We start from the raw sequence: 14,202 nt of genomic DNA on the forward strand, positions 1-14,202 counted from the left end.
TTTTTGTGGGGCCACTCGGCTCCGCCTCCTGGCCGGTGATTGGTCGCCTGTGTGCCTTTCCAGTGCTGGCGCCCAATCACCGGTGAGGAGGCGGAGCCGAGCGGCCGAACTGAAAGTGAAAGAAGGAGCACCTGCGCTTCCTGGACCAGATCGTCGTGGGACCGGAGCCAGGTAAGGTACAGCAGCCCCTCTGCCCACCCCTGTACTTAGTGTCCGTTGAAGGAGGGGGGGGGGGATCAGGTGTCAGGGCGGCGAATAAGTGCCGCCCTGACACCGGCTCGCCGTATACCGGCGTATAAGACGACCCCCGACTTTTCAGAAGTTTTTCTTGTGTTGAAAAGTCGTCTTATACGCCGGAAAATACGGTAAATTTAATTTATCTACAGTGTTGCATGACCACGCAATTGTCAGTTAATTTTTTTTTTTTTTTTAATCCAAACAACTTTCATTGTCAAGATAATAGAGAAAATGGAACAGTACTTACGGAATCCACAATGGCATTACTGCAACAGCAGGATTACACAAATAGAACAACGTGGATATGCAGATCCCGTAATGGACAGAATAACAGAAATAGAAATCAAACAAAACAGAAACCACAAGGATCCAAAACTTTCTTGACAATACCTTGCTCTTTCCTTTTTATTCCTTCCTGTTCAGATTTAAACAGAAATGGGGGAAAGGAACAAAGCCCAAAACATGCCTTCAAACAATAAAAAACAAAAAAAAAAAACCCCACAACAACCTCTGGTTCACCCGAGACGTCAGAAAGAATGGGAGATGCACATGACCTCCCCCAAGGGGAGGAGTGGAGCCAAACACCTCATATAAAATGTCACACCTGCAAAAGTCGGTCCACTATCAATTGAGGGGTGAGCCCAGGTGTATCCAGCCAACCCTGCTAGAACTTGAGATGTTGGTACGTGAGTTTCTCCCACAAGAGTAAAGAATTAACATAATCTATCCATTGCTTACTAGTCGGAGGAGCCGATGATAATCAGTACCTTGCCATCAACTTCCTAGCCAGATATAAAAGTCTAGATACCTCATTATACACTCCTGGTTGGAACAGTTCTTGGTCCAGTGCCCCCAATAGATATTGCAAGGGATCCTGGGGAACAGTATATTGCGATACTAGAGAAATAAATTGGAGAACCTCACTCCAATATCTATGTAACTTGGGGCAACACCAGAGCATATGAATGAAATCTCCCTTTTGGACCCTAAACCTCGGACAATAAGGTGAATCACGCCTGCCTAACCGATACAGTTGCACAGGATTCCTATAAGCCCGATGGAGAATAAACAATTGAGACAATTTATGAGAGGGAGAAAGGGAAATTCCCGGATCATATTCCAGGGCAGCATCCCAGACATCTCCAGCAAACTCTCCAAGACCACTGCGCCCTGCTCCGGAGACTAGCTTGATCCTGTACTGTGGACAACAGCAGGGAGTATACCCGAGAAATCATGCCCTTTTTATGGGTTGCCTGAGTGACATCCTTAAGAAAAACGGAGTCTGTCAATGTGAGATTAGAGAGCGAAGAGCGAGCATGTATCGCATGGCGTAGCTGAAGATAAAAATAAAAATGTGTAAATGTAAATTCCATTTGCAGTTGTGAAAAGGACTTTAGGATTGCCCCGAATACAGCGGAGACACAAATTTCAGGCCTCGATCCCTCCAGTCGTGAAAACCCTCCAGTTTAGCCAGTTCTATATATTGCAGATTAATCCACAAGGGAGTACAGCCAAGAAATCCGGTAATATGAAAGGACACTTTTACTGTACTCCAGACGTGCCTCAAGAGGTCCGCGGTTGGAGCTGTAAATGGAATGACCGGTAGAGCCATCTCAAGATGGGAAAGAGCCGAAGTCAGTTAATTTAACACAGCGGCGTATCGCAAAAAATGGCCTGGTCTGGTAGGGGGGTAAATCCTCTGGATGGCAAGTGGTTAAGCTATAATATGCTAGTATGTACTGCATACTAGCACATTATGTCAAACGTACCTTTAGAACAGATCCCTGGCTGGCTGCTGCTCGCTGAAATATCACCTTAACGGTGCACATTTAGGAGATATTCAAATTTACCGACAGGTAAGCTTTAATATAAGCTTACCTGTAGGTAAAAGTTGGACTACCGCTTTAAGGCCCCTTCCACACTGGCGATTCTTCAGGTGGACCTAGTCAGAAGCTACATGTTATTCTGTGGTCAGACTTGCATCAATTTATATCCTATTGCCTCCGAATCCATCCAGGTTTGGAAAAGGAGGAAGAAAAAAAAAGTCTGTTTTCACATTTTTTTGGACCTGAAGATGAAGGATCTGAGGTAGTCTTATGTAAATGGACTTGCTTCACCCACAAACCAAATCAAATGGGTATGAAAAGCTCGGTTTTTAAAATGCAACAAAAAACTGAACAGACATGGATGCCATTGCATTCTTCTCCCATCCAGCAAGGGATCTGTTCTCAGATTCCCTGTTGATCAACGCAGACATGACCCATATGAAATGGAACAAAAGTGCAAGTCTGTACCTGTGTTGGTTTGCCATTTGTTGGATTTCAATGTTTAATGCAAATATATTTAACATATTTTATATAATGGAACACAGCTCATTTCTACATATCACCAGAAAATATAAATAGGACTGAAAGTAGATGCATTAAAGAGTTTATGCAAAATTGTTTGTGTCAGATTCCGGAACCAGCATAAATATAGTAGAAGGGAAACATTTTGGCTGAGATACATTTATTATTCCTAAAACACAGTGTGAAATTAATTGGTGAGAACTGTGCTATTGAAAACAATATAGCCACACAATCAGATCATGGGGGAAAAAAAAAAAATCGTGTGTTGTTCTATTAGTGTGAAAAGGCCATGAAGCAAGCATTAGAACCTTTTTTTAGACAACCTGAATGGTTCCTATATAATCCACAACCACAGTCCTTGATAAATAAATTTGCGTAAAAATAAATAAAAATAAAAGTAAAATAATAAAAATAAATAGATTGGCGTCTTGAAAATTGCCCAATATCTGCCCATTCCCAATAAGACTGCACAAGAGCATGATTCATAATTTTTCTGATGACTTGATGAATTTTCATGACGCTGCTTCTTTTCAAACAATATTCTTACACCTACAGATATCCGACATGTGATCTCATCTAAACATGTACTCCCTTTTTATCTGAAAATCCTTATGTGATACAACCATACAACAGTCCAGCTATTTCTGTGGATTAGCTGTTAGTAGCTGGCAACATCCCAGATGACTCCTTGATTGACATTACATTTTAGAGCTGCAACTTTAAATTTAGACATTTTTATATCATAAATTTTAGCTCATTATCTCTTTAGACTTAACCCTGAGAACAATATTAAGTGCTAAAAGTCTTTTTTTTTTTCCCCAGATGTTTTTTAAACTCAACTTTAAGATTTTCAATAGTGTTATGTGTAGTTTAAGTGTATGTCAAGTCAACAAGTGTTTCTTAGTTTTGGATAGACTGGGGAAGAATTAGAACCCCTAATAGGTTTTTAGTCTTGAAACGTAACTTAAAAAAAGCTGGCAATTACCAGCAGGGCCACCAAGTCCTTAACAACTGATGACTCATTCAGCTGTAGGAGGGGTTCCCCAAATCCCCAAAATCTGAAGTGTCAAAAAAAAAAAAAAAAGCAGGCTGGCAATGTTTATCAACAACATTGTTCAGCCTACAGAAACATTGTTTCATTTTGTATCTTTCTGTTTATTCATCTTCAGATCAAAGACATGAATCTCGATCTGCAGGATAAAGGCTTGTTCACACTCTAATAAATTTCTAACTCTTAAACTATGGCGTTAGCATGTGCGTTAAACAGGCGTTTTACAAGCATTAAAAATCCTCCCCAAACACAGCCGTTAAAACCGCAAACACTTATAAATTAACTGTAATGTTATTAACATAGTGCATCCTGGGGGTAATTACTTGATATGCCCAGAGGAAATTGTAAAATGAAACCTGAGACCCCTATTGTCATAGGGTTGTCACCATCTGAGTGTTTTCTCCTCCCCCCTGTCCACAGGGACCTCTGTGTCCATTTAGGACTCTATGGGCTTGTTCACACTAAATTTCTTACTCTTAACAAATGCTTCTATACCGTTAGTATGGGCGTAGACAGGCATTAATGAGCTTTAGTATGGGCGTTAGTCTGGCATTTTACAGGAGTTAAAAACGCTCCCCAAATGCCCTATGTGCACGTTTGATGTGTTTTATAAGGATTTTACAAGCGTTAAAATCACACCACAAAATCCTATAATAAACTGTACTGTTATTAACGCACCGCAACCACACTGCAAACGCCCCACAAACACCTGTCAGCGCGTTTGCGGCACGTCACTATAAACTTGAATGGGAGGCACTGAAAGGCTTCAAACTCATCCAGACTCGACATGAGGCTTCAATTTTGAAGTGACACAATGCTAACGCTCCATATTTTCATAATGTGAACAGCACTGTGTGCTGTCCATAGTATCATTTGCATTGTGAAAAAAGCCCCTCAAAACGCCTGTTTTCAATGGCAGTGTGAACTAGGCCTAAAAGAGAAGTGCGGGGAGTTTCTTCCATCAAATTATATTTACCTAGGTGGATGCAGCTCTGATGCTGCATCTGTCCCCTGCCGGCTCTAAGGGTGAGAACTCATCACATGACCGCTGTTTGCCGATTTCTCAAAGCTGCTGTAAGCAGAGCAAGCCTCATTGATTAAAATACAAGGCTACACCTGAACAGCGGAGAAGCACTCAGCCCAACTCTTTTAAGAAATGGATTCAATTGGTACTAAAGCCTAAACCTTTTGTTTACCTTAATGCATTCTCTGAATTAAGGTAAAAAATTCCCTACTACCTGTCCTACCCACCCCGATCCTTAAACACTAAAACACAGTGCTGGAAACCTGCATTATGTGCAGGTTTCCCACACCACAATCAGAACGCACTGCACATGCGATCTGCAGCAGGTGCCAGTGCAATGTTAACGATACCCCAAACGCAGGTTGCAAATGCAGTGAATGAATGGGCAGAAATCGAACAGCACAGAACTGAATGTAAATTGCGTAGTGTTAATGGACCTTTACCTGGCTCCATGCGACCACTGGCTCCAGCACCAGCTCACTTCACAGGAGAAACTGGACAGCGGAGTCATAGTCATAATTCCTTTGAAGAGGGAGCAAGGCGTGCCTTACTGACGCTGTTTGCATCCATGGAAAATGCACAACCTGTCTTGGCACCCAACAAGATTGCGCACACGTGAGTGCCTCCTTAGCCACAGGAGACACCCATAGGAGGGGGGAGCCCACAGCGCCAACAGAGCCTGGCAGAAGAAGAGGAAGGGACATTTCACTTGTACATCACAACACAGGAGGAGGTAAGTATAGCCTCTTTTTTAATTATGCCTTTAGTATCACTTTGAGCTATTACATTTCACAGCCCTTGTTGTAAGGCCTGCCTGGGTAACAAACATTCTAAAAGCCAGGCGACAAGCATTGAAAGCAGCCCAAAGACACACAAGTGCTGGATGGGTTTTGTCATCCACAAGGCCAAGGTCTAAGATGTATACTTGAAAATAAAATTGCTGTTACTATTGCAGGAGCACAAGCACAGAGTGTATGAGCTGTGATGGTACACAGGCTGTTTGCATTCTCATATATATGAGCGTAATTAATAAATCTGTCCATTATAAATCTGATTCATACAGACAAACATAACATGAGTCAAGGAATTATTCATCTTTAAAACACAGTATTAGAAAGGCTTGGTTGCACACCACCTGTTTAGATGTGCTGCAATTTGTGGGTGATCAGTAAATAATAGACTAATAATCAGGTTCTGAATATTCCATATACTACAGTTCGGTACCCATCAATAAAGCCTCAGACACCATACAGCACACCATTCAAACAGTAGTGTCTACTGAATTTAGGAGAAACGGGAGTTTAGCTCTTAATTATGCATGACATTTTTAGTGACATTAATGACTTTTTCACCAATATTTTTGCAACAGACTGAAAACACCCTGAGTGAAGCAATGTCAGCAAGATGTTAATCTCATGCTACTAAGTGATTAAACATCTCTTGTGTTGCTAAGCCCTGCGGGATCATACACACAGCTGATGAATGTAAAGGCTGTCAGTTCTCTTCGACCAGAGAAGCAATTCAAATGAACGGAAGGATCACTGCTAACCAGACACTGCAATCCATGTTCATTTCAGCATAATGCAGTGCAATACATGACTGATGCGTCACCAAGTGGCTGTGCTTATTGGGCTATATGGCTTGACACACCTTGTGGCCCTGGGGATCAACAAACAGATCTCCCATGGACTTTGAAGAATGTTATGAAGTCTGCAATGTATTGTTCAGATCACCTGAACCTGCTGCAAATTTTCCTTCCAACATGTGCTTTCCAATACCCAGACACTTCACTCCCATTTTATTGTGAGAAAGGGAATGAGCCATAAACTTGCACTGCAACAAGTGATTAAAAGTGAAAATGTGAAGAAAAAATGAAAATGTGAACCAACTCCAAATATCCTGGCCAACCCTTTGGACCACACTGCACATATGAAACATGCTGCTGGTGTACCGCAGTATCCATCATAATTCTCAGAATGGCTAGCGCTCATTGGACAGCACTGCCTCGTGACTGCGCAGACCAATAAGAATCACATCTTAAGTTTTTTCTTCTGGTAAGGTGTTCCAAAAGAAAGAGGCATTTGTCATTGGTCAGCGCAGTCTTGCTTACCAATAAGCACTTGCCACTTGGAACACTATGATGGATACTAACTCTAGGGCTGTATATATTGCGGAGCATGGACTGCTACACTGAGGCATCACAGCTGCTATGTGCATCGGGCTCAAGAGGGGTGGATAAGATATTTGGAGTTAGTTTTCCTTTTCATTTTACATGAAAAAAGGTGAACTGTTTAATATCTCCTGTTAAAGTGAATGTAAATCCTAACAAACTTAAGGCAATTAAAAAAAAATATTTTTTAAAATAACAAACCTTATACATCCTTTAAAGTGGTTTTGCACAGAGTAGTCCCAATCATCCTCTTCTTGGGTCCTCCATCAGAGTTCCTGGCCCCTCCCTCCTGCTGAGTGCTCCCAGAGCAAGCAACTTGCTATGGGGGCACCCAGGGAGGCTCGTTCCTCAGAAGCTATGGCCCTGTCTCCATTCACACACAGAGCCACAGCTCGGCCCTGCCTCCTCTCTCCCACTGGCTGTGATTGACAGCAGCGAGAGCCAATGACTCCCACTGCTGGCTCAGCCAATGAGGAGATAAGAGTCCGTGGGGAGTTGAAGCTCTCGTGGAAATCACGATGGGGCTCGGGTAAGTATTAGGGGGGCAGGGGGTCTGCTGCACACAGAAGGTTTTTTAACTTCATGCATAGAACGCATTAAGGTAAAAAAAAAACTTGAGCTTTTACAACCACTTTAAAATGTATCTAAACCTACAAAATTTTTTGGCTTTGACTAGAGCAGGAAAGGGTTAGCAACCCTGTCAGGTTCAAATTGTTTTCTGTATCCTCAGTAAGGGGATTTACTCTCTTTTTATCCTGGTCACCACTGTCACTGGGACAGAAAGTGAGGGAGAATCCAAAATTTAGAGTTTTAACCAGAATAGGAATATGGTGACAGTCTTCCAATGTGACACTTTTGAAGATTTCCCCTACTTTGACGAGATTTCCTTTTGTGCTTAAAGGACAGGAAGGCAAACAGAATCTCTCTAAAAATTTAAGGCACGTTCTTGATTGTGAATTTTACATTTTTTAATGGCAATTACAATGGCAGCATAAAAATGGGAAACAACTTGCCACAAAGAAAGGTGGGGATATAGAAAAAAAAAGTAAAAGTTTAACCTCAGCGCTTTGCTGGCAAAAATGGTGTTATTGATTGGTCTTCTGAAGCTCATCAGTGTAGATATCAGCTTAGAGGAACAGCCAAGGGTGTCTAGCCTCTCCCTCTTCAGAACTAGATTATTAACTAGAGCCAAGATGGACATGGGTGGAGCACTGCACCCTGCAACAGAAGATCTTGTCTGAGAGGTATAGGAACTGGGTTCTGACAGCTTGCAGTAGAAGACAAAACGAAGGCCTATTTGATCAAACAGGATGGGGGGGGGGGAGGGGGGACTCACTGCAACAATTTCTGCTGTTTCCTAAAGTAATAGTCTGAGAAATCTAAAAATGGTGGGGACTGGACAGGTAAAGGTCTTGTGAAACATCCATTAATCTGTCTGCATCCACTCCCAGGGCTTGATTGGATAGTCTCCTAGTCTAAAACTTTTCCAGCTTGTGGCTGCATGGGAATAGATCCACATCTGGAATCATCCCTAAAGAGAGAATCCACTTAAAGGAGTCTGCTTCTACTTTTAGTAAACTCAGGCTGTGGATTTGCTGTAGTATTGGGCAGCCTCATCAAGACTGAAAAGCCTACGGTCAGGTGACAAAAGGCACAGAGAGAGCAAAAGCTTGAGTTCCAGAACGTTCGAGATTAGTTCTTGAGCAGGGAAGTTCCACAAATCTTGTGCTACCCCTGTTTGTCAGTGTGCCCCTACCCCTTGTAGCTTGCATCAACCATAACTGATCGAATAGGTGTGGAAAGGGGGAATGACAGTTGAGAAGATTTGTCTGTATTGTCCACCGACCAAAGACTTCTTTTCATGTCTGTGAGCTATGAATCGTTTTGTCCACATCCTCCAATGGTGGTGAAAATCCTTTTGGAAAGGGTGAATCCTCCACTGAGCCAATGATACCATAGGTGCAGTGGAGACCATTGTCCCAATGATCATAAGACATGGAGAGAGGAAAAGAGCTAGGGCAGTCAGATTCCTTACCAACGTAATCTTTTCTGGCAGTAGTAATAATGCATTTTTTTTGTATTTCAATGGTTTTTATTAATTTTAAACAGAATAAAACAGAGGCAACAAAACACACCCACGCAGGGGCTATCAATTGCACCAATAAAAAAGGCATAATAGAGCAGACAACGCTCTAATTCCAATAAGGCAAAACGTATGCCCACGCAGGGGCTATCAATGGCACATAGGTTACAATAATATCAGTGAGACTCTGACTATCGCAACTAAAGACAGTTGTCCACTGTCACATCAAAACAAACAGAAAAGGAGAGAAGAAGAGCAGAGAAGAAAGGGAAAAAAAACAAAAAACAAAAAAAACCAAAGAGCAGGGGTCCACGAGCGCCAATACCAAACTCCATTACCTCCCCACACTGGCCGGGGGGAGCGTGGGAAAGGCGTATTGCAACCACGGCTCCCATACTTTCAAAAATTTATGTTGAGAGTCGTTGCATATACTCGACATCTGTTCGTTGAGCATCATAGCAGTCATACGATCCCGCACCCCCTGGAAATGTACAAACGGACTCTTCCAGGCCTGAGCAATTGTCCTAGTAGCCGATAAAAACAAATAGGAAGCCAACCGCTGCTGACGAGCCAAGAGGCCCGGTATGGGGCAATGAAGCAAAGCATACCGAGCATCCCGGCGTATGGAGAGATGGAACAAAGTGAAAAGGAGGCCAAACACACGAGACCAAAAACGAACCAACCTCGGGCATGACCACCAGATATGCAGTACATCGCCACGATGGCCACAACCCCAAAAACATCGATCACTACAGGCAGGGTTAGCCTGGGCCAGACGAGCCGGAACCCAGTACCAACGGAACAATACCTTGTAGGCTGCTTCCAGCGTGGTCGTATTAAATGAACATTTAGCTATGAGTGACCAGGCCCTACTCCAGTCCTCCGGATCCACAGCCACTCCCAGGTCGCGTTCCCACTGAACAACATATGAAAGAGAAGTGTGAGACGAGCGTCTGTTCAAAGCTGCGTAAAGAAGGGAGATAAGGCCCGAGGCGCCCAGGTGCTGCTGGCAAAGCCGTTCAAAGGCAGATTTCTGATATGGGAAAGCAGAAGTGGCTCTCAGCGAAAGTAGCCAGTGCCGCAATTGAAGGTACCGAAAAAATTCCGCTGGGGGAACATCCCGAGACTCCCGAAGGACATTCCAGGCGGGAAAGGACCGAAGTAATAATGCATTTTAAATCATGTTGAATTGAGCTCTTAGATACATTAGGTTAGTAATAGCATTACTTTTTTCTTCATTTACCAGCCAGCTGAACCCCTGCAGATATCTGAGAACACAAACTCTGTGTTTTAGATCTCCATGTTAAGAAAAGAAAAGGATATTGTCTATAAAATGTTAAAGGTATATGCCTTTCCTTCTGATCAGAGCTACTAGTGGCAGTAAGACCTTTGTGAAGATGCAAAGGGAGGATGAGTGGCCAACCAATTTTCACCTGTGTCTGTAGGAGCATGCCTCTCTGGAGTGATTCAGATTCTTATGAACTGTGGCCTCTTCAATGTCTGTTCTGATACAGGAAGAACGACTTTTCGCCAATGGCCTTGTACATGGCATTATCCAGTTTGTTGCCAAAAAGCAAAAGATCTGCCAGCCTGGTCTCCACCATAAGGCACACATGGCAGTCGCTGACCACAGCCTGTGTCATAGAACATATAGTTAAGTTGACAAAGACTCAAGTCCATCGTTCTGACTTCTTGGTATTGTTCTTCAGGGCCAACTCAATATTTTCCATATATCTATATCCTTAGATAGAGAGGCAAAAGCTAAGGCTGTTTTTAGGCTGCACCAACTGAAAGACAGGCCTTCATAAGTTAAAGATCAATATGGTAACCGAATACATCTTTTAATGACACAGCATGCTCTAGTAGTAAAGATATGTGTCTGGACAGACTCATGAGAGCCGAATCAACCAAAGGGGGTGACATCAGATAACAGACATCTTCCTTCAAGGACTATCATTGATGTTGTGTTGTGAAGAGATGACTTGACTTCATTCTGCTCTGTCCTTTCAGAATGATATCCTCATGAGGGCTGGGTCAACCAAATAAGGGTACCCCAGATTTAGACATCTTCCTTAAAGAAGTATCATTTTGACGTTTTGTTGTAGAGAGATGACCTGCACTCAATTGGGCTCTATCCTCTCAGAATTATATCCTTTATTTGCATCATCATGCAGATATGCTACATTAAAATATGATATAAGATAGGTTGAATAGCCTTTACAAAGAGATGAACAAAGGAAGAGTCAAAATCTGCATGTAGATCATTCTCATCTTCAACTTCACTGTCCGAAGTGGGTTGATTGGCCTGAGGAGCCTCTGGCACTGGTTGATCAGTTCTGGGAAATGAACTGGACTTCCTCAAAACATATAGTCCCTGTGCATGATGATTGGAAGCAAACTTTTTTAGAGCCCTGGAAATTTGCTTGAAGAGAATGTGACTGCATTTTGCATTTTTATTCCTGGCTGCTTAAGCAAAACAGAACTACTATAGAGGTATGCCTACTAGGGCATGAGCGCCACAGACACCGTAAACATTAGATATAGGGCAGGCGTGATCGTAATATATGGAAGAAGAGCCACCAACTCACCTGAAGATGGCCCTTACCTTCTTGGCAAAGACTTGTTGCAAAGAGGTGTAATCTATTCATGGCTCACTAAGTCAGAGAAAGATCTGTAGAGAACTAAGCTAGAAAGAAGAAAACAAAAAATAGAGGCTCCAGAGAAAAAGGCGATAATCACTGCAGGAAGAATGCCTCATTGGGATGCAGTACCTCCGCAGGTTGAGGAGTCAAGTGGCCAGATCTGGCAGCATAAAACAATCCCAGATAAGCAGACTGCTATGCCTGATTAAAAAAGGCAGCTCGGCAGGTAACATTACTGCACCAGCAGCGCTGTAACAGGGGTCTACCATGCACGCTTGGCGAGAGAAAGCTTTCGTGTTGGTGCCATGGATATAGTCCTGCAAATGACTGCACATGTGCAGATGGGAGATACAGCAACCCAGGGTGCATGCAAAGGATTAACCCAAAGTTCTCTGCCCACTCTACACTGCTGTGGAATGCAAGAAACATTCCAGTGGCCATAACAGACCCACACCAGACACAAGGAAACTGTAAATAGAGGATAAATACTGGGAAACCCAACATGCCCAGAGTAAAAAAAAAAAAAAAAAAAAAAAACGCAAGATGCAAAAGCAAGAGAAGAGCCATGGTGTTACCCCTGTAAACATACCTGCTGCTTAACCTGGTAATGTTTTTACTGATGTCTGTCTCTGCTGAAAAGATTCGCCCCTCTATTTATATTAGTGATCATTGCCACCAAGACAGAAGTGAGGACAAATCTAACATTTAACATAAGAGACGTCAACAGAGCAAAAGTTGGGAATTCCCCCAATTTCCATAAGATTTCCTCTAGTTTCCTGCTGTCTCTCCAGATAAGAAATGAAGAGAAATCTGCTCAGTGGCAAAAAAATATCCGCATTGGAATTTTAACTCTTCCTGTTTTATCCAACAAATATATTTTGACTTTACATACACTCTAAGCACGGGTAACTGTCCCACCCAGCTATTGTGAAAAGGGAAGAAACAGCACTTGCATAAGAGCAGATATTACATTGCTATAGATCTCATATCTAGCAGTTATTAAGCATTGTGTATCACCAGTGCTTGCTCATTCACATGTGTGGCCAGAGGGCAGTAAAAACAGCAGAATGTACAGCTAAATTCTACTACTGCAGCTAGACACTGCTGTATACATGCTGTGAATGCAGCAATTTTATCTCTGCTTGCAGAGTTGACTTTTGACACTGCCTGTCAAATGTGCTCTTTGACCACTTTAGTACTGGGCACTTTCACCCCTTTCCTGCCCAGGTCAATTTTCAGCTCTCAGCGCTGTCGCACTCTGATTGACAATTGTGCGGTCATGCAACACTGTATCCATATGAAATTTGTAATTTTTATATATATAGATACATCTTTTTGTGGTACTGTACAAATGCTGAGGATGCAGCAATTTTAACTCTGCTTTCCGAGTTCACTTGTGACACTGCCTGTCAAATGTGCTCTTTAACCACTTCAGTACTGGGGACTTTCAACCCTTTCCTGCCCAGGCTAATTTTCAGCTTTCAAAGCTGTTGAACTCGAATGCTGTCGAATGCCAACCGTGAAGTCATGTAACACCGTACCCATATGAAATTTTGTAAATTTTTTTTATACAGATACAGCTTTCTTTTTCTGGTACTTAATCCTCCGTGTTATTTTTATATTTTGCAAAAAAAAAATTAATATAGACAAAACATTTTGAAATTAAAATGGTTTTTCTACGTTTCTGTTATAAAATTTTGCAATTAAATTATTTTCCTTCTTTACTGATGTGTTCCGATAAGGTTGCACTGCTTATCAGGGTAGATAATCAGCGTAATGTACAAGAAGTAGTAAAAAGCGCCTTAGTAAAAATCACCAAGCTGCTACGCACAAGAGATAGGTACCAATGACCTATGGAAAAGAGAATATATGTAAAAGGTGCAGAGCTTGTAAACAATAGGTATACAAAAGTCCTTAATGGATCAAATAGATACAAAATAAAGGATATGGGGTAGTCCCGCAAATACAGGTGAGTATAAATAGTTGAGGTGACTTTGATATCCGTGTAGAGGTGGTAATGAAATGCGCACTCACCGGACGCGCATATTAAATGCGCCTTGTGTAAAATTATCCTGATGTCAGGTGATGGGTGGTCTTTCCTCTATTGGATCCGAGGTAAGTTGTCCTTTTCCTCAAAAAGGTCCCCCCATATGGTCCTAGTGGATGCTGTCACTCCGAATGGCCTGGGTGGTAAGTAGTAATCCGTCCTTGGAGTGGGTCTGTGGGCTAGAACACTCCCCCAGGGGAGGGACATTGCTGATCACATGGTAAAGGGCTGCTGTGATTGGTCTTTGGTCTAAAGGACACAGTGATCAAAGCGCGTGCAGGGGGTGGGGTTCTGGGAGGATGTCTATAGATACCCTCCCAGAACTAGCTGACTGCGCTGCAGCCGTCTTATGGCTATAGTGCGGTCAGGAAATGGTTAAGGTCAATAGGAAAGCACTGCAATTGCAAGCCAAGTGTTTGACCTGTAGTTGCAGTGTGATATTTTAAAGTGGAACTAAAGAAAAACTGTGAGGAAGCAGGCTCTTTAGTGGTCACGTATGCAAAAAAAGAAACCTACCTGCCTGCTTCTTAGTCTGCTCTGGAATGTGCACTGAACTGTGCATGCAGCTCAGTTTACATTCTGGCACAGCAATTGTGTACT

General features: G+C 42.6%; 1 protein-coding gene across 4 annotated transcripts in view; it reads right to left on the reverse strand.

Annotated features, from left to right (window-relative positions):
* Positions 1–14,202, reverse strand: part of LIMK2 (LIM domain kinase 2) — a 76,949-nt gene that overhangs the window by 58,126 nt on the left and 4,621 nt on the right. Inside the window, exon 2 of one of the 4 annotated variants that reach the window (XM_089653274.1) lies at positions 5,104–5,339. The exons of 2 other annotated variants lie outside the window; for them this stretch is intronic. In XM_089653274.1, the coding sequence (XP_089509400.1) occupies positions 5,104–5,113 (10 nt within the window). In that variant the 5' untranslated portion in view covers positions 5,114–5,339. Of the gene's footprint in view, positions 1–5,103; positions 5,340–13,589; positions 13,711–14,202 lie in introns of those variants that run through there. One more of the 4 variants, XM_089653276.1, reaches the window with a different exon arrangement.

Source organism: Staurois parvus, unplaced genomic scaffold (genome assembly GCF_062004578.1).
Source record: "Staurois parvus isolate SC_StPar_1 unplaced genomic scaffold, SC_StPar_1.0 ptg000704l, whole genome shotgun sequence".
Lineage (NCBI taxonomy): Eukaryota > Metazoa > Chordata > Amphibia > Anura > Ranidae > Staurois > Staurois parvus.